We start from the raw sequence: 20756 nt of genomic DNA, 5'->3' as shown, positions 1-20756 counted from the left end.
GCATTTGGACGCGCGTTTTTGACGCGCTAGCTCTACCCCTTATTCAGTAAGGGGTAAGAGCGCGTTGAAAACGCGCGTCCAACACCCCCGAAACTAATAGCGCCCGCAACATGCAAATGCATGTTGATGGCCCTATTAGTTATTCCCGTGCAATTCAGTAAGTAAAATGTGCAGCCTAGCCACACATTTTACTTTCAGAAATTAGTGCCTGCCCAAAGGTAGGCGCTAATTTCTGCAGGCACTGGGAAAATGCACAGAAAAGCAGTAAAAACTGCTTTTCTGTGCACCCTCCGACTTAATATCATAGTGATATATTAAGTCGGAGGTCCTAAAAGTTTAAAATAATTAAAAAAAAAATTTAAAATTGGCCCGCGGCTTGAAAACCAGAAACTCCATTTTGCCGGCGTCCGATTTGCGAACCCGTGCCTGTCAGCGGGCTCGAGAACCGACGCCGGCAAAATTGAGCGCCGGCTGTCAAACCCGCTGACAGCCGCTGCTCCTGTCAAATGTCCCTAGCGCCTCTTTTTACCACGGGCCCTAATTTGCATGTTTGTCCCCCCTGAATCGTGCGCACAGGAGAGTGGCCTGTGCGTGCGCCGGGACGCTCTCCCGCAACCTTTACTGGATTGGCCTGTTAGTGTCCTTCCTCCCACTTTGTAGTGCCTCTCCCTCCCTGTCGGGTGGGCTGAGTGCAGTGTCCTGCAGAAGGACTACTTTGGGCTGAGGTGGCATTGACTATAATAAGTCTCCGAGTTGCTGCTCTGGGAAAGGCAACAGTGCTGGCTTGTCTCCTCTTTGCTCCATTTCTCTGGGAGCTCCTCAGCCACCACCTACCTAGCAGGGCGCAGCACTCACCTTCGAAAGAAGAGCCTGACTCTCTTTCTATCTCTCTCCGAGTTAGAGATGAAAAAAAAATTAGAAACTTTGGTAGATGAGTTGAGCAAGAGCTGAATATGACTTGACTGCAAGAGCCAAACACACAGGGCTGGTTTTTGGGGTGTGGGATCTGTGCGATCAATCACACAGAGCGTCTTGCACTAGGGAAGGCACCACTATTCCCTCCCATGACAGCCAAAGAAGAGCTATCTCCGCCCTCAATACAGCCCTAGGGACTGAAGAGCTGCTGCTCCTGCCAAGCCCTCTCACCCCCCCCCCCCCCCCCCTCCTCGCATGACATACAGCGCCCAAGAGCTTTTGCTGCCCGGCCTCCTGACTTGGCCGGGGGAGCTGAAGAACTGCTGCTACAGCCCTCTTCCTCCCTCGCCGCAACCCAATTGACAGGATCAGAGCATCTTATCTCCTCCTGCTGCTGGCACTCTCACATGATTCAAAGAGCTGATCTGTAAACTGAACTGCCCGGGAGAGAGAGGAGGAGATTAGAAGCAGACTGGCTAGGTCCTCTTGTCATCAGGCTGCCGGGGAGAGGGGGATGGAAGGTGGTGAGGGTGAGGGAAAGTGGCAGTGAAAGGGAAGGGGGAGAGAGAGAGAGAGGGAGAAGGAAAGGGTTGACTTTAGAGTGGGGGGGGGGAGGGGGGCTTTGTTCCCATTGCTTGCACAGAGCGCAGCTAGTGAAAAAGCAGAGCCCAATTAATTATCACAGAAGATGCTGGCCCCATGGACTGGCCGTAGTGCTGCAATTTTGGCTCTGTGCAATTTATGGTCCATCTCTGCTCATTTTCTCTTTTCTTGCCTTTCTTCATCTCAGTTTTCTATCGCCTTATTCATTTTTCCAAACTCACTGTTCTCTTTCTCTAATTTCCTCAACTTCTTCTCTCTGTCTCCTTTATCTTTCCTCTCTGGGGGAGACCACTCATTCAGAGAGCGAGAAAGTCAGAGATTCATACACATAGGGCCGGATTAAAAAAAAATATATATGGACGCGCGTCTGTGTGCGCGTGCTACCCGGCATAAGACAGAAGCTGAAAACAAACTCGAAACAAGAGGCTTGGGGGGGGGGGGGGGGGGACTCGGGCTGCAGCTAGGAAGGAAAGGCATGTGTGACTGCACATGCGCTCAGAAAGGAGCCACTGCTGGTGTCTCTTGCTGGGAGGTGCTGAGTGTACAGAGTTCAGGTCCTTGGCTGCAGCTCATCATCAGGCAGAGGTGACTTTCCTGTGGCACACCTAATCAGCTCTGATGGCACGCCAGTGCGCCATGATACACTGGTCGGGAAATACTGACGAAACTCACCCCACCACACACGCATACCTGTTCCCTTATCATTTTCCCTATTCTTAGCCCAGCCTATCGTTTCATATTTTCCCTCTTTCTCTCTGCATCCCAGCTTCTTTCCCTTTATCCACTCCCACCAGGGTAATTCATTTATTTATGCAAAAATATGTATATCCCCCCCCCTCCCACATCCATCATTCTAGGTGGGTTACAAACTGCATTCATAAAAAAAAAAAAATAATAATAATATTAAACACAATCATCACAAATGAAACCAGACAATAAAACGTCGACCAGTGACAACCAAACCAAGGCTCATTCACTAAGATCACAGGACTGGCACAGGAGGAGAAGCAGCAGAACAGGTTCCCTCTTTGTCTGCTCCTAGCTGAGTCGTGCATAGGCCTCTTCTTTTATTTTCGATGCTGGTGGGATGGGGGTCCACTGGCGGCTTCATGGACCTGTTCTTTCATCTTTCATTTATTAGTGAGACTTAATATCCCGCTCGATCAAACAGTTACCCAAGGAAAATATGTAAAGATAGGCTGGGCTAAGAATAGGGAAAAAGAGAAAGGAACAGGTAAGGTATATGTGTGTGTGTGTGGTGGGGTGGGGTGAGTCACAACAGTATTTTCTTCCTTTCTTGGGACCTTTCCTCACTTTCATCGCCACTGCTGCTGCCCCCCTGGGTATGCCGTCCTGAAAATTGCATAGTTTGTACACTCAGTGGCGCTGGGCCTCGGCTCGTGTCTCCTCACTCAGCTCCTCTCCCAGCCCCTCTCATCCTTTCACAGACTGTGTCTACTCCTCTCCCTCTCCCACAACTACACTATTAGCCCCCCCCCCCCCGCCTCCTGCCCCTCTTCCATTCACAGTTCATATCCTCCTCTCCCAACCAGAATTCCTTCTTTCAGTTCCTCTCCTAGACCCTCCCTGCAGTATTCTTTCTCCCAGCCAGTATCTCCTTTTACAACCAATCTTTCCATCTCCTAGCCTGCATTCACTCTCCTTTCTCCATCTCCCAGCAATAAGAACATAAGAAGTTATCATACTGGGTCAGACTGAGGGTCTTTCAAGCCCAGCATCCTGTCTCCAACAGAGGCCAAACCAGGCCACAAGAACCTGGCAAGTACCCAAACACTAAATAGATCCCGCGCTCCAGATGCCAGTAATAGCAGTGGCTATTTTCTAAGTCAACTTGATTAATGGCAGTTAATGGACTTCTCCTCCAAGAACTTATCCAAACCTTTTTTTTTTAAACCCAGCTGCACTAACTGCACTAACCACATCTCTCAGTCCCCCTTTCCCTTTCCCAGTCCCTCTCTCAGCACCCCTCCCCCTCTTCACTACACTTAAGGAAGACTGCCTGTCCTACACTGCTGCTGCTCTCTGGTCCCCCTCCAGCTTATTGATCGGGCATTCCACAGCCAGCCAATAGGCTGCAGGGGGAGACAAAAGCATTTCCATACTGCCCACCCCTGTGGTCCTGCAGCATGGAGCTCTCAGCTCCTAATCTGCAGGAGGGAGGATACAATCTGGGAGGTTGCTCAAGCACCCACGGAGCTGGAGCCCATGACCATCTGCATAGATCTGGTAGCTCAAACAAAATTTTTGAATAATTTTATCAGAGGGTGCCATATATATATATATATATATATATATATATGTTAAAAAGTAAAGATTGCAGAAATTGACAAGTGGTTGGTGGTCCCCCCTCCTCCCACGAGTTGACAAGTAGCTGCTGTTGCCACAGCCTGGGCCACCAAAATTTCAGAAACGCCATCCTGCAGAGGAGAAAGTAATATCGGGGGTCGGGGGGGGAGAGCTACTTTGGCTGTGTAGGGCCAAGGGCAATTGCCCCAATTCGCCCTTTACCTCCAAAGGATGGCCCTGGTAAGGAGGGAAGGGGCAGCCAGCTGTCCACATATCTAAGGATAGCAGGTGCTATAAATCCACCTGGTTAATGGATAAATGACTTTGCTGGAAATGGGTGTAAAACTATGTTTGTTCTGAAGGCAGGAAAATATGTTAGTTTCTAATTCTACAGCAGATAAGACAATTAAATCATTTTCTGTCCTTCCAAAATACTCACTGACTTGAGCACTCTTTTGATCTCCCTCAGCACGGCATCCACATTGTGCACAGAGCACAGCACTAAGGTACAGACCACCACATCCACCGAGGCGGTGGCCACCTGGGACATCTCCTCCCCGGAGGCCACCAGGAAACGCTGGCACTGTACATGCCTGTTATCTGCCAGGCTCTTGCTCAGGTAAGGCTGGAAATTGGGGTTTGGATCCACACAGATCACCTTGCACTTCGGAGGATAAAATTCAAAGTTGGAACAGGTGCCACAGCCAATCTCCAACAGGGTGACCTCCCCCGAGGGGCCCGTGAAGTCCTCCAGGTTACTGAACAGCTCCTTCTTGTACTTATGCATCTTCTGGTTGTACATGATAGATATTTTTTCCATGATGGGTGGGAATAACCTTTTCCTCAGTGGGATCCAGAGTCCAAGAAAGTCCAGTAGATAGACTGGCAGTATTAAGAGCCTAGCACCCATCTGAAAGAACAAAATTAACAGCTCCATGACTGCAGGAAGTCATCAGATTGTTTACTGAAAAGAAGGTCTGAATGTACATGGGTGGAGACAAGTGCCTAAGGTTGTTAACATTACTCTCCACCCCCAGACATCCCATAGCTCTATTCAAATTATGACTCTCTTCCATGCTGTAACTTTGGCTTGAGCTGGCAAGAAGTTGTTTAGTGTACAATGAAGGATGAGTAAGAGCTGAAAGTTATTTAAAAAGTGGTTGAAAAGAATCAGCATTGTGATTTCTCAGAAAGTGTTATTTGGTCAAAAGTCTTTAAAGTAGCACTGCACTTTAAAGACTTTAAAGACGGTTTACAGCAAGGTTAACCGTTGTGATAATCATCACAACGGTTTACCTTGCTGTAAACCGTTGTGATGGTTATCTAACTTAACGACGGTATAGAAAATTTTTTAAATAAATAAATAGAAAGGCAATTGAAACAGAATCTAGACATTCTGAGACTTTATACCTAATGACCAAAAGCTTTCCTGCTGCTGTCATCACAGTATCCTCTAGCGGCTAGAGCAGGGGTTGGTAACCAATAGCTTGTGAGCTGCATGCAACTCTTTTTGGTGCTTACCTATGGTGCTCAGTAGCAGACTTCTGTGAGTCATGCTGGCCACAGAGAAATGATATTATCAGCATGAATGAATCAGTGAACATGTGTGTGAGAGTGTGTGTGAACAAGAGAGAAACAGCATGCAAGAGTCAGCATGTTTGAGAGCGAGTGTGTGAGCATGAGAGCGCATGCATGAGTCAATGATCATTTATACGAGTATGTGAGAAAGGAAAATTGGTTCTTACCTGCTAATTTTCATTCCTGTAATACCATAGATCAGTCCAGACAAGTGGGTTTTATTCATCCCTACCAGCAGATGGAGGTAGAGAACAAAACTTTGGGCACTGCCACATATATGAGAGTGTCACCTGCAGTCCCTCAGTATTAATCGATACCCAAGCCAAGATAAGAAAATTAAAGAGCAAACGAGGCTCCCAACATGGATACCCCTGACCAACTAGATAACCATGCAGAAAACGCTAAACCTAGAAATTGAAGCCAAAAAATGGCAAATATGCTTTGCAAATAAATACAGCAGTAGACCAAGCAGTCTTTCGGCAGAGATCCTCAGGGCAGGCCTCTGGACTGATCTGTGGTATTACAGGAACGAAAATTAGCAGGTAAGAACCAATATTCCTTTCCTGAACGTACCCAGATCAGTCCAGACAAGCGGGATGTACCAAAGCCCTCTTACACTGGGCAGGAACCCGAAAGACCCGCTCGAAGGACACTCTCTCCAAAAGGGGGCCGTCTCCGGGGCCCGCACATCCAAAAGGTAATGCTTGGTAAAAGTGTGCAATGAAGACCACACCGCGGCTCTACAGATCTCTTGGGAAGACACCAGATGACACTCAGCCCAGGACAGAGCCTGAGCTTGAGTCGAATGTGCTCTAAGACCAACTGGAACCACTCTTCCTTTTGATACATAAGCTGCAGAGATCGTCTCTTTCAACCAACGAGACAAAGAAGCCTTAGACACCTTTTCGCCCTTTTCTGCTCCCCCGAACAGGATGAACAAATGATCAGAACGACGAAAAGTGTTAGTGACTTTCAAGTAATGTAATACCATCCGTCTCACATCCAAAAGGTGAAGTTCTCATCCCATCGAGGGATCGCGAACCCAATCTGGAAATCCGGGCAACTCCACTGATTGGTTTACATGAAAAATCAACACCACCTTAGGAAAAAACAAAGGTACCGTACACAAGGACACCGTATTGGATGATATCCGGAGAAACGGATCATGGCACGAAAGCGCCTGCAATTCCGAAATTCTTCTAGCCGAACAGATAGCTACCAAAAAGACTATCTTCAGAGTCAGGATCTTCAAAGATACCCGATTCAGAGGCTCGAACGGCTCCTCACAAAGGACCCATAGCACTATTTGTTTATTTATAAACTTTTCTATACCGTCGTTAAGTTAGCTAACCATCACAACGGTTTACATAAGGGCACAACAATGAAACAAATGGGTGGTATAGATTACAACTTGGTTATGTGCCATCATTGCATTCCGGACAAATGCAACGTAGAGGTGGACGGAGATGTTAGTCTCCTCGTAGAAAACGCACCACATCCGGATGGGATGCCAAGGCCTTCCCCTGGACTCTCTGAGACAACCCAAAGCGGAAACCTGGACCCGAAGGGAACTATGAGTCAATCCTTTGAATAAACCCACCTGCAAAAAAGACAAAATATGGGACACCGACACCTGAAGAGGGTCCAATCCCTGTTGTCCACACCAGGTCTCAAACACCTTCCATATCCTGGAATAGGCTAAAGAGGTAGCAGGGCATCTCACTTGGAGCAGCGTGGTAATTACTGGTTCTGAATGCCCCCTCACGCACAATCGCCTCCTCTCAAAAGCCAGGCCGCGAGACAAAAGCGATCCTCCCGATCAGAAATATAGGAACCTGACACAGGAGATCCGATAAATGGGTCATACACGATCCACGAACCACAGATGGCGAGGCCATTCTGGAATCACCAGAATCACTGACCCCATGTAGCCCTCTACACGCCTGAGTACCTTTGCTATCAGCAGCCTCGGAGGAAAAACATACAGGAGGACTCCGGTCAGCTATGGACATACGAGGGCATCGAGCCCCACTGCCCCAGACTCCCTCTGGTGGCTGAAGAACCTTTGTGTCTTGGTATTGAGACCCGTTGCCATGAGATTGAACTGCGGGGTTCCCCACCTTTCGCAGAGAAGCTCTCAGACCCTCTGAGAGAATGCCCACTCCCCCAAATCCAACTGCTGCCGGCTGAGGTAATCCGCCTGGACGTTGTCGACTCCTGCGACATGGGAGATGGCGATTCCTTCGAGATGAAGCTCTGCCCACTCGAACAGCAGCTGAGCCTCCTGCGCTACCGTGGCACTCTTCGTTTCCCCAAGGCGGTTGATGTGAGCCACTGTGGTCGAATTGTCCGAGAAAACTCACACCATCCGATCGTGGACCAAGGGTAGAAACTGTCCCCCAACCCCAAAGACTTGTATCCGTGGTGACCACCACCCACTCTAGGACCTCGAGAGGCATCCTCTTCTCCAGATTGTTCCACGTGATCCACCAGGAGAGACTGGCCTTGGCCGACTCCATCAGAGCCAGGGGCAAGAAATATTGTTGCGACAGAGGATTCCAACTGGACAACAAGGATCTCTGCAGAGGCCTCAAATGGGCAAACGCCCAGGGCACCAGTTCCAATGTGGACGCCATCGAGCCCCGGACCTGTAAGTAATCCCAGACCTTCGGCACCTGTAGAAGAAGAAGATGCGCTATCTGCCCCTGAATTTTGTTCACCCTGTCTTCTGTAAGAAACACTCTGCTCCGCTAGGTGTCGAAACAGGCTCCCAAGTATTCGAGGAAACGAGAGGGGACCAGATGGCTCTTCTGCACATTGATAAGCCAGCCTAGAGATTCCAGGAGTGACCGAATCCGGTCCACTAGAGGACTGCACACATTCCTCTAGTGACTTCGCCCATATCAGCCAATCGTCCAAGTACGGGTACACCAGCAATCCCTCCTGTCGCAGCGCCGCCGCCACTACTACCAGTTGCGTTCGTGTCTGTTCTCGCCCTCGCTCCACCCTCTCTACCTTTGTGGCAACTCCTTTCGGGTCTGTCGGACAGATGCTGCTGCGGCTTCTCCTTGCCTCTTCTCTCTGGAATCCCCGGGCTGGCTTGACGCTGTGGATCCGCCATGCTCCTGATGATGTAAGGGCGCGCACGTGCGCTCCAGAGTTTGTACCAGCAAGGGCGCGAACCTTGGGGGCTTCCCCCCATAGTGACGTCATCCGCTTCCAACTTAAAAGGTCTCTGCTTGCAACTACGAATCGAGTTAGCAAGGGGAATCTTTCTCCGCTGCTCTGCCTCCACAAACATACCTAGGGGCAGTGGCGTAGCCAGAATTGATTTTTTGGGTGGGCACAAGGTTAACATGGGTGGGCTGCAGGCATGCAGGTCTACTAGTTGTTTTTTTACTGATAAATAATGCCAAATTATGCAGCATAGCATTCACATCTACGCCTAAGTATGAGGTTTACTTAATGATACAAACATAATTCACGGTGATTTGTGGTACTTTAGCCTTCTTATTATTACGATTTTATACACGGCTCCTACCTGTCCATAAATTTTGAGAGAGCGGTTGTGTTGCTTATATTTAAATTGCTAACATCTCAAAATATAGATATATATTTTTACCTTTGTTGTCTGATCTTTGTATTTTTCTAATCAGTTGGTCCTGGTCTCTTTTTCCCATTTTTTTCCCTTATAGCTCATTTCCTAATTCCTTTTCAGTGTCTTTCTTCTATTACTGTCTTCTTCCCTTCCACACACACACACACACACACACACACACACACACACACACACATACACGCTTTCTCTCACAGACTCCCTCTCACACACTCAAGCTCTCACTCTCATATGCTCTCCCCCCCCCCCCCCAAGCTCACATTCTCTGCAGACACACATACAAGTTCTCACTTTCTCACCCCTCCCCAGGCTTATATTCTTATGCACACACACATGCACATCCAGGCACCCATTCTCACCCACACACATAAACCCAGACTCCCATTCTCACCCACAAACCCATGCTCCCAGTCTCACCCACACATATTCAAGCTCCCATTCTCATCCATACATATACACATTTAAGGTCCTATTCTCACCCACACATACACATATTCAAGCACCCATTCTTATCCACATATTCAAGCTTCCATTCTCACCCACCCACACAAACCCAGGCTCTCATTCTCACCCATATATACACACATTCAAGCTCCCATTCTCACCCACCCACAAACCCAGGCTTCCATTCTCACCCACACATACACACATTCAAGCTCCCATTCACCCACACACAAACCCAGGCTCCCATTCTCAACCACACATACACACATTCGAGCTCCCATTCACCCACATATTCAAGCTTCCATTCTCACCCACATACACACCCAGGCTCCAGTTTTCACCCACACACACACATTCAAGCACGTGCACAGCTTCCGCTTCCTCCCCCCAAAGCAGGAAGATCAGCTGCCTCTCCTGCTGCCACCGGACTCCTGCTATCTTCAGGCGTCGGGCCGTACGGCCCGCCGAACTTCCTGTCGGGGGGGGGAGCGGAAGCGCAGCGCACAACGTCCGCTTCCTCCCTCCCCCCCAAGCAGGAAGATCGGCGGGCCATACGGCCCGAAGATAGCAGGAGGCCGGTGGCAGCAGGAGAGGCCAGCTGATCTTCCAGTTTTGGGGGAGAAAGCGGAAGCTGTGCGCGGCGCTTCCGCTCCCCCACCCCCAAACAGGAAGTTCGGCGGGCCATTTGGCCCGAAGATAGCAGGAGAACGGGTGGCAGCAGGAGAGGCCAGCTGATCTTCCTGCATTGGGGGGAGGAAGCGGAAGCTGCGCGTGGCGCTTCCGCTCCCTCCCCCCTCAACAGGAAGACCGGTTGGCCATACGGCCGCAGCAGCGCTTCCCCATGTGTGCGCGCGAGGCGTGGGTTCTCTTGTTCGCTGTCGCGGGGATGGGATCCCACGACAGCCTTGCAGTTCCGGTGCCAGTTGGGTGGGCCTGGGTCTAAGTTGGGTGGGCACCTGCCCACCCAGGCCCACCCGTGGCTATGCCACTGCCTAGGGGTACCTACTCCTCGGGGGCCCCACTCTCTCTTCTTGATTTCAGATTGCTAAGATGGGATCTGGTACTCGCTCCTCGAGGACCTACGTCCCTGAATGCTCAGAAGACTCCTTACTGCCTGGAAGCGATTGCAGACGTGAACACTGTGAGTTCTATTATAGATAGGAACTGGTACTCGCTCCAAGAGGGCCTATGTTCCTAATCCCTGAAGACTCCCTTCTGTCTAAGACGTTATCGCAAGTACGGAGATCACGAGTTATTATTGCAGATAGGAACTGGTACTCGCTCCACGAGGGCCCATGTTCCTAAAACCTTTCAAAACTCTCTTCTATTGCAGACGCTATCGCATACCTGTATCTGGTGCATTACTAGTGCAGATTGCAGATAGGAACCTGTACTTGCACCACGAGGGTCTATGTTCCTAAAACCCTCCAAAGACCTTCTTCTATTCCAGAAGCCATCTAATACACAGATATTGTGAGTTCTTATTCCAGACTGCATATAGGAACCAGTACTCGCCTATGGCTCCTGTTCCTGAATATATTGAAGACTCTCTGTTGCATAGAAGTCTTTACAGATATATACAATTGGGAGTGTATCATCTAATTCTGGTTATGTATCCAACATACCCTGTCTATTCACTATCTATAGTCTCTCCCTACAGCTCAGCAACCCAGAGATCGCAGTTCCAGTATCTGAAGGACTTCAGCCCTGCCGGCCACATCAGCTCACTACTGCCACCTCTGGTGGTTCTACTTCCTGTCTAATAAAGAACTATCTGTGTTTGTCTCCATACTCCAGCCTAGCCTGTGGTCCCTCTTGGGATATCCTCCTGGGGACGCTGTCATCTGCCATCGGCCCAGGGATTCACCAGTTTCCATTAAGTGTTATTTCCTTACACTACTAGAGCGGTATCATACAAACTGCCACTCTGTGGGAGCCAACCCACAACAGATCATTAACTCCACCTATGGTGTATTAAAAAAGTGCTAGCTCCTCCCCTTGGGGGAGCAGCATTGAACACTACCATCACCTTTGTAAAGGTGCACGGGGCGGTGGCCAGCCGAAAAGGCAGCGCTTGAAGCTGATAGTGCTGACCCAGAACATTGAATCTGAGAAACTTTTATTTATTTATTTATTTATTTATTATTTTGTTATGCCGACTTTTATGACAAGAATCACATCAACCCGGTTTACAATTAACAATGTGAGTAAGGCAGAGAGTAACATAGTAATCAATATTCAAAATTGATGGATGGGGATATACAGATAAGCCTCATTGAGATCAAGAAGTGCCAAAAACTCTCCTCCCCATACCGCCGCAATTACGGTGCACAACGTCTCCATCCGAAAACGTGGTACCTTCAAACTCTGGTTGACTTTCTTCAGGTCTAGGATAGGTCGGAACATGCCTTCCTTCTTGGGCATCACGAAATAGATGGAATATCTGCCTTGTCCCTGTTTGGACACTGGCACCAGTACAACTGCCTCCAGACTTAACAACAGCTGAAGCATTTCCTAGATCGCTGCCCACTTGCTTCGGGAAAGACGCGACTCCAGAAAGACCGACCACAGTGGGTGAGAAAATTCTAAGGCATAGCCGTATCTCACCAAGCTCAACACCCACCGGTCGGAAGTGATCTTGGTCCACTCCCCGTAGAACTGGGCCAGCCTGCCCCCGATTACCAGAGACGAGGAGTGGACCTGCCGGATCTCATTGTGAGGACTTATTGCCACCCGCACCCTGGGTGGATCCGCCTCTAGATGAGCTTCCAGCCCCTCGAAAGGATTGTTGCCTGTGCGAGGACTGGCTTGGGGCCGAGGCCACCGAGGCCTTGTCTGACGAAAACGTCTGGACTCCTGAAAGCAAGGCCGAGAAGAGAAAGGTTTCCGACCAGACTTTTGATCCTCTGGCAGCCTATTGCCCTTTGTCTCTCCCAGCGACTTCATCAGACGATCGAGATCCTCACCAAACAGCAGTTTCCCCTGAAAGGGCAGATTACAGAGCTGCGATTTTGATGACAGATCCGCTGACCAGTTGCATAGCCACAAGTGTCATCTGGATGCCACCACCGTCACCATAGCATGGGCTGTGGTTCTCACCAGGTCATACAAGGCATCCGTGTCATAGGCAACCCCTGCCTCCAGGTGGGACGCCTGGACTGGGGAAAGAGTCCCGGAGGCAGACTGTTCCTGCGGCTTTTGGATCCAACCTTGACCCAACCTTGACCCAACCTTGACCCGAAGGACCCTAACAACTTCCGCCCCATAGCTAACCTTCCATTCATCGCCAAGATCATGGAAAAACTAGTCAACTCTCAACTCTCAAACTACATCGAAGACAACAATCTTCTCTTCGCCCCACAACACGGATTCCGAAAAAACCGAGGCACAGAATCCCTCCTTATCTCATTGACAGACCATATCCTACTGGGCCTTGACAAAGGAAATTCATACCTATTGATCTTGCTAGACCTTTCCGCAGCGTTCGACACGGTCAACCACGCCATCCTCCTAAACCAGTTGTCATCCATAGGAATCAGCGGCACCGTCCTTTCCTGGTTTAAAACCTTTCTCAACAATAGAGGTTACAAAGTTAAACTCCAAAACAAGGAATCTTCAAGATTTAACTCTGCCATAGGAGTCCCACAAGGTTCGTCTTTATCTCCGACTCTATTCAATATTTACCTTCTTCCTCTCTGCCAACTTCTCACTGACCTCAATCTAAAGTTTTTCCTATACGCAGATGATATTCAAATCATCATCCCTATCAAAGACACATACTCTAATACTCTTGATTACTGGGAATCATGCCACAAAAAAATCAAACAACTACTAAACAGCCTACACCTCATCTTAAATTCCTCTAAAACTGAAATCCTACTCATCTCTCCTGAGAACAACACTTCCAACAGTTCTCTTCCTACCAATCTGCCTATCACACAAGCTAGAGACCTAGGAGTAATAATAGACAACCGGCTAAACTTCAAGGCACACATCAACAAAACAACCAAAGACTGCTTCTATAAACTCCAGGTCCTGAAAAGGATAAAACCTCTTTTCCACGCTCAAGACTTCAGAACGATCATCCAAGCAGTCATTTTTTCGAAACTAGACTATTGCAATTCCCTATTGCTAGGTCTACCTTCATCATACTCCAAACCCCTACAGATGGTTCAAAATTCAGCAGCCCGAATCTTGACAGGCGCAAGGAAAAGAGACCACATATCCCCCGTCTTGAAAGAGCTTCACTGGTTACCCGTCTACTTCCGCATCATGTATAAAGCCATAACCATCACCTACAAAACTATACATCAACTCACCACTCTCGATCTTCAATTCCCTCTCCAGGCACATAATTCTACCAGACCCACTAGAAATGCTTACAGAGGCTTCCTCCAAGTTCCCCCAGCAAAAACGACCAGACACATTACCATAAGAGATCGCGCCACCTCCACAGCTGGCCCTCTTCTGTGGAATTCCATACCTACAAACCTCAGACAGGAGCCCTGCCTCCTAACTTTTAGGAAAAAACTTAAGACTTGGTTATTCAAGCAAGCTTTTCCGGACACAACCCAATGACACATTCCAATGACTCCTAAAAACACCATTCCTCTTGTTTATAACATTTATTTTGTATACTATATTTAAATTATATATTGTTTAACCTCTTCTCTTCTGTCCTCTCTTCTTCCTTCTCCAAGTTCGGCTACCCTTGTTAAATGTAACTGTACCTTCGATCACCTCAGTTCTAGTTTTTTGTATATAATGCACTCCTGTTCGATGTAAACCAGCAAGATATGTTCTCATGATTGCTGGTATATAAAAACTCTAAATAAATAAATAAATAAATAAATAAAACATAAATAGGCCTGTTGCATCAGACTTGCACATACCACTGCCCACAGGCCGAGCCCCAGGACCTCAAAAGCTCGCTTGAGATGCAATTCCTGTTAGGAAGCGCTAGGACAGAGGTTCCGCTTTCCAGGGGAATGTGTGTTCTTGGACCACAGCTCAGCCCCAGAGAACTCTGGAGAGGTGCCGCGGCAGGCGAGGCATGCCGAGCATGGGCTGGACAGGAGCGAGGCTGGACTGAAGACAAATGACTGAAGATACTGACCCTCCTCCGGACCTGCAGGCTTCGGGAAGACCCTCAACGCAATGGTGGTTTTATGAACAGTCCTCCGTCTGTTCCAAGCCCTTTCGGACCTGCCGCAGGGTACGGCAAGAAGCGGCAGGCCGGATGGAGGCCAGGGCAGCAAAGACCGGAACATGGAGATTCAGACGAAGACTCAGGAACGAGGTACTTGAATTCACAGATGAAGACTCAGGAAAGAGGTACTCAGAAGGTACAAGGTATTCAGAAGAGTCAAGCTAGGCTCAAGGGATTCAGGAGACTCAAGCAAAGTACTGGGTTGAGACTGCGACACAGAGCGCCCTACACAGTCCACCCGCGGGACTGGTCGCGGACCACGCTGGACTCGAAGTAGCCTCTAGACGAGATGTGGAGTAATGAAAGGAACATGTCTCAGAAGCTGTAGAGGCCTGCACCGGGGCGCACCCTACACAGCTGCCAGTGGCTGGTCGCGGACCACGCTGGGACAGCACAGGTTCTGGCAGAGTCTTTAGCACAGTCAGAGCAAGTACAAGGGACTCTGTAGACCAGGGACAAGGATACAAGCGAAAGTCTCCCGGAGGCTTGTGCTGCAGAAGTGAGGAAGGCATTGCACCATGAGGCGCCCTACATAGCCCGCCCATGGGGCTGGTCGCAGACCACGATGTGGCACGCCAGGAAGGGTGGCGACGAGGAACCAGGGGTTCAGGACAACTTGACTGGAACACGAACATCAGGAACCGGAGACGAACATCAGGACTGGATCACGGATATCAAGAACTGGAAGACAGACAACAGACTGACCGTGGACGTCGGGAACAGAAGGCAGACATCAGAACTGGAACATGGACAACAGGAACTGGATCACGGACATCTGGACGAGACATGGAGCTCCAACGAAGAACAAGGAACACAGGACCTCGAAGAAGAGTTGGAACAGGAGCGACTCCTGGAGCGAAGGACAGGAAGATCCCAGGAGCATCTAACTCCTTGCGAAGGCAAAGCTGGAATGAATGCTGGGCCCTTTTGTAGGGCTGAAGAGGACAACACCCAGGGAGGAGCAAGCAGGGGGGCCACACCTGGCTGGCCCTTGAACAGCAGGAGAGAGGCTGGCGCCCGCGCCTAAGGAAAGCTGGAGGAAAGAAGCAGGGTCGATGGTGGTGTCTGCCATGTGGAAGGCCTGAAGAGGAGCAAGGCAAGCTGCAGGAGCAGCCCTGCCATGAAGCTGGAGTGGAGGCAGGCTGCAGGAGCGGCCCATGCCGCAAAGAATGAAGCAGGAAGAACAGGAAGGCTGCAAGCACCAGCAGGGACGGCTTCTCTGCTGGCTGAAGACTCCGGCATTGGCGAAGACGGCTCCCTGCCATCCGAGGACCCTGGAAGGAGCAGGAGCGGCTTCAGCCACATGGAAAGGCTCCTGGCTGTTCAGCCCTGCCGAGGACATCTGCGGGGGAGCCTGGAGGCAACGGCAGGCTTGCCGCGAAAAAAAAACTTCAGCGGCCCGACTGGCCACAGGAGGTAGGGAGCCTGCCCGCGAGGAGCACGGGCAGGTTCACAGCACTTCCAACTTCCGATCCTGAGCATCCTTCAGAGCTGAAGCTCCAGCCACCGGAATAGTGGTCTTCTTAATGACTGCTGAAATTGCTGCATCCACCTTCGGGACCTTGAGCACGTCCAGATGGTCCTGCAAAAGCAGATAAAGCTTGGACATCGCTCTGCCAACTCGCAGACCCAAGTCGGGGGAATCCCACTCTCGGTTGATCAATTTCTGGATTTTCTTCAGAATTGGGAAAGCGCTGGGGGTCTCCGTAGGCCATCCAGAACCGGATTAACCCCTTCAGCATTTGAATCCTCTAGGATGAGCTTAATCCCCAGCTCCTCCAACACCTGAGGTATAAGCAGGCAAAGCTCCTCTCTCTTAAAAAGCCGGATCACCCGCGGATCATTGCCTTCAGCCTCCGGACCCTCCAAGGTCCTCTCGATCCAGAGGGGGACCCCCAATCGGGTCCCCATCCTGATCGGCCTCCAATGAGACCTCATCCTCCTTCTTAGACTCTTCCGAATCTTCTGAGTCAGATTCCAATCGCACTAGCCGTCCCTCTGGAGGCAGTGCTTGCGGGGGGATCTTCCCCCACTTTACCGAACCCATTGGGCCTTCTGTGACACTGCATTTACCTGCCTGCTTAGCCAGAAAGACCTCGTGCAGTAAAAGTATGATTTCGGGCGAAACCCCCCCCCCCCCCCGGGGCTAGGGCCAGAGACATCCGGACCTTTTTCCATGGGAGACAGGAGCGGTGGGGACCCCCGGGAAGAAGCCCCCCTATCCAGCTCCGCTTCTGCGGCCATAGCCACTCCCTCCTGTGATCCCAGCGCCACCGCCGCTGTCCGCGAATGCCTCTGTGGCATTGCTTGCCTTTCAGACCCTCATCCCCGCCTCCAGCACACTCCATGCAGAGGAGGTCATTCAGGCCGACCGACGGGCTACGACAGGCCCTGCAGGTCTCTCTGAGCTGCTTGTCTGTCATAACAAGCACCAAGAAATAAAGCAAGGCAAAATAAAAATCCAAACAGGCAATCCTATGCTTGCCGCGCTTTCCAGCGGCCAGGATCGTGAGGGGGAGGGATTCACCACTGTCAAACCCTGAAGAGAGCGCACTGCCCCAAGAATTTCCCGCCAGCATGATGAACAGGCCGCTGCCACGACTGAAAACCATGCGGCTCGTTCGGGAGTACAGCCAGCCCCCACTGGAGTGAATCTGCCCCGACCGGGACCACCCTCCTCCGAATGATCCCCCAATCTGCCCACTTACTGCCCGGCCTGCACCAGATGATCTCGCTGAGGATTTCAACCTGCTAGGCCGCACAGCCTGCCACATGCTTTTGCTGTTGCAAAAGCAGACAGCTGCTAGTGACTTTTTTTTTTTTTTTTTACAACAAAGATTTAAAGGTCCAGACATAGGAAAGCACAAAAATAAAAGTAAAAGTACTTCCCTGTCCTGGTCAAGCAGAGGGGCTTCGGGCCCACCAAGGGAACCAGACCACTGGCTGTCGGGGGTCCCGGGGTTGCAGGCTAAAGCTGGCCAGGGGCATCCAACCCCCCATTTGCCCGGCTCAACCTGAGGGATGGCCCTTCTACAGGAGCCTGTCACCTCGGGGAGCAATTTTCCTTAAAATATCCAGTCAGTCAGTACTGCAGGGTTAGCACCTCTACCATCTGCTGGAGGTAGAGAAATACTGAGGGACTGCAGGTGACACTCTCATATATGTGGCAGTGCCCAAAGTTTTGTTCTCTACCTCCATCTGCAGGTAGGGAAGAATAAAACCCGCTTGTCTGGACTGATCTGGGTGTTACCGTCTCTTTTTAGTCAGTAAGGAGGCCCAGACAACTGATCCGTAAAGATAGACTTTTATTGCCAGCAAGATGCAGCTAAGACAAAGGCTCAGTACAACTGCATACCACGCCCCCTCAGGAGCAAACTTTTATGCACTTTACAACTCTTATCTCTCACACATGCGTTCTGGTTTTGCTGAACAAACAATTTACAAACTGCTGAACAAGCATTAGCTAGCGTGGTCCTCTAGTAGGTGTAGCTTATGATCAGACTATTGTTTCGTCATTTAATTGACGTGTTAGACATTTTACAGCGTCGTTCGTATTAATACAATACAAATTATTATTCCAAGATGGAGTCACGTTACACTAAATGTTAGTGCGTAACTGCGTCACTACGCATTATGTGCCGTTTGCGTTGCAAATATTAGTACATTAAAAATGGCTGTGCGTTTCACTGCTGGCAGGGTTAGACGAGAGGCTTTTCAGTTGTTCAGTCTTCAGAGGTTCACGAAATTGAACTCCTTCATTCCCCCCTTTGATACTTCAACTTCGGCGGAAGGCGGAAGTATCACTCTTATCTGGGAAGTAACTGAAACGACAGACGAGAATTAATACTAATAACATTCAAGGTGGGCCCTAAGATGTAGCCAGGTGGTTGGTTTCTTCACGGGTTTGAGACGGGTGGACCCTAGTGGTGTCACCCCCCTTTGTAGCCCGGCTTACCCTAGCTAACAATGTGGCCCAAATTGCTTAGGTACTTAAGGTGCATTAGAGGTTAGTATCAAGGTATTCATCATCAGAATCTACATCAGAATCAGATGAATCAGATGAGGGGAATGTAGAAACTGACACATACTTATTCATCATCATAACATGAGCAGCCGCTCTTCGATCAGCAATGTTTTCAATCATGGAACGTAAATTTCTGAAAATAAGAGGCAGACACAGAGGAAATAGAATACAGGTTAGGATAAGAAACAACAAAGGATTGAAGAGTTCTTTCAGCCCTGGAATCGAGGTCAGCCAATTGGGCAAGGAGGCTGTCCAGTCAAGAACTCCAGTCCACGTCTGTACAGGAACATGGGCTAAGCGTACCATTCGATCAGTTATCTCTTCGATGACCTTACTTTTGTCATCCACCTGTAAACAACAATTAGAGAGATTAAATTTTCCACACACACCTCCTTCCTGGGCTAGGAGGTAGTCCAATGCTAAACGATTTTGGTAAACAGCTGTGATAATTTTTGTGTTTTGTTTGGCAAGGATGTTGAGAGCCAAGGCAGAATCATTGGTCAGGAGTTCCAATACTGCTTGTAATCGGATGATACGATTTAGCATATAAATAGGGGTTCTATATCCATAAGAACCATCTTCAGCCCAAGTGGCAGGGCCATAATATTGTACAATTCTTTCTGGAGGACACTCCTGGTCCTTCCAGTCTCCAATAGAAACTTTACTATTTCTACGACGTTTGTTCGGTTTCATGGGACTGTATACCGGGACTCCTAACGTTTCTCCAGCAGTGATTGGTAAGAGAAAGAAGCTTGGACGGATTGTTGCCAAGAAGCAGGTGCCATACCAGTGTGTGGGCAACTGTTCATAAGCCCTTCGCCCGCAAACAAAATAATATCCATCTGGAGCGGCGAAGGTGGCAGTGGGCATTCCTGCAGCAGCCCATGTTTTGTTTAAAGTTAATTCAGTCCAAAAGGTAGTGGGCATGGTAGAATTTTCAGTCTGCCACCATGTGTGATTGGTTAGATTAGCAGTGAGAACCCCTGTGCATGGGGAATTTCCAACAGATATAGTATATATACGTGAATGTTGTCGAGATATACATCGTCTGCCAATCACATCAGTCTGGAGAGCCCACTCATATGGATTAGTTTTTCGTTTATAAGTTACAGTTGAATTCAGGACATCGAGGTCAGATTGGAATATCTCCTTGGCTTCCCAAGGTCATTGCTCTCCTGTCTTTGTACCTCCACATACAAAACAATTTTTAACTTCCAGAGAGAGAGCTATATTTTCAGCCAAATTCACGAACATATTCTTTGCTTGATGTGAAATTGTGTGTTTTTTCAATTCTTCGGTCACGTGAGATATTTCATCAAAGAAAGATTGATAACCAACCACAGTGGTCTGGTGGATGATTGGACGGGGTTTGTCTCTTCGCTGTGTGATGGTAATGTAAGTCATGGGATCTTTTCCAGTTCCGTCGATACCAAATCCCCAAGTATCTTGCCAGGGAGATCCTTCACCTCTTATTGGCCATTGCAATGACACAATGTTACCAGTTACTTCAGTTAATCTGCCTACTCCGTGGCAGCCATGGTAACCCCCTCCAGTGTAGTCGCAGACCAGGGCCCAACCGGACAGAGTCAGGTCCCCTCCACACGGTATCCAGCTGGATGGATTGGCTGCTCGATTGTAGGGACAAAGGTATTTATGGTTGTAGACATAGGAATCTTTCCAGGATTGAGATCCACAATGGAGTGCGTTTGGATGTTTATCAATTGCTTCACATGCATCGAAGGTGATTGTAACGCTAGATCCGCCTCCCATAAGGATCTTAGTTGAGTTGATATAGTACAAGATCCCTTTTCCTTCTGGGATAATGCTGGAGGTATAGCTTTTTGGTAACCCGGCAGTGAGGGTAATGTTATAGTACTTAGGAGTGGTTGGTGTATGACAAATGACTTTGTCACCCTCTAGACATCGATGAAACGACTGATATCCTTGAGTTGTGTTCAGTGCACAAGCAGGTTGTGTTGCACACGAAATAGGAGGTTGAGATTGGTGGATGATTGTAGAGACAATTTGAAATCCATCTTGAGTTGTGGTACATATTAGTT

General features: G+C 49.2%; 1 protein-coding gene and 1 pseudogene across 1 annotated transcript in view; both read right to left on the bottom strand.

Moving 5' to 3' along the window:
- The window catches only part of LOC115087594 (methyltransferase-like protein 7A), a 28084-nt gene extending 23302 nt beyond the window's left edge, over positions 1–4782 (bottom strand). Inside the window, exon 1 of the mRNA XM_029594974.1 lies at positions 4265–4782. Within this exon, the coding sequence (XP_029450834.1) occupies positions 4265–4762 (498 nt within the window). The 5' untranslated portion in view covers positions 4763–4782. The remainder of the gene's footprint in view (positions 1–4264) is intronic.
- A 13890-nt stretch (positions 4783–18672) lies between these two features.
- LOC115088568 overlaps positions 18673–20756 on the bottom strand; it is a 39411-nt pseudogene continuing 37327 nt past the window's right edge.

The sequence above is a fragment of the Rhinatrema bivittatum genome, chromosome 3, assembly GCF_901001135.1.
Source record: "Rhinatrema bivittatum chromosome 3, aRhiBiv1.1, whole genome shotgun sequence".
Taxonomy (NCBI): Eukaryota; Metazoa; Chordata; class Amphibia; order Gymnophiona; family Rhinatrematidae; genus Rhinatrema; species Rhinatrema bivittatum.
The sequence above is the reverse complement of the archived record's forward strand: the minus strand, read 5'-3'. Positions and strand labels throughout refer to the sequence as shown.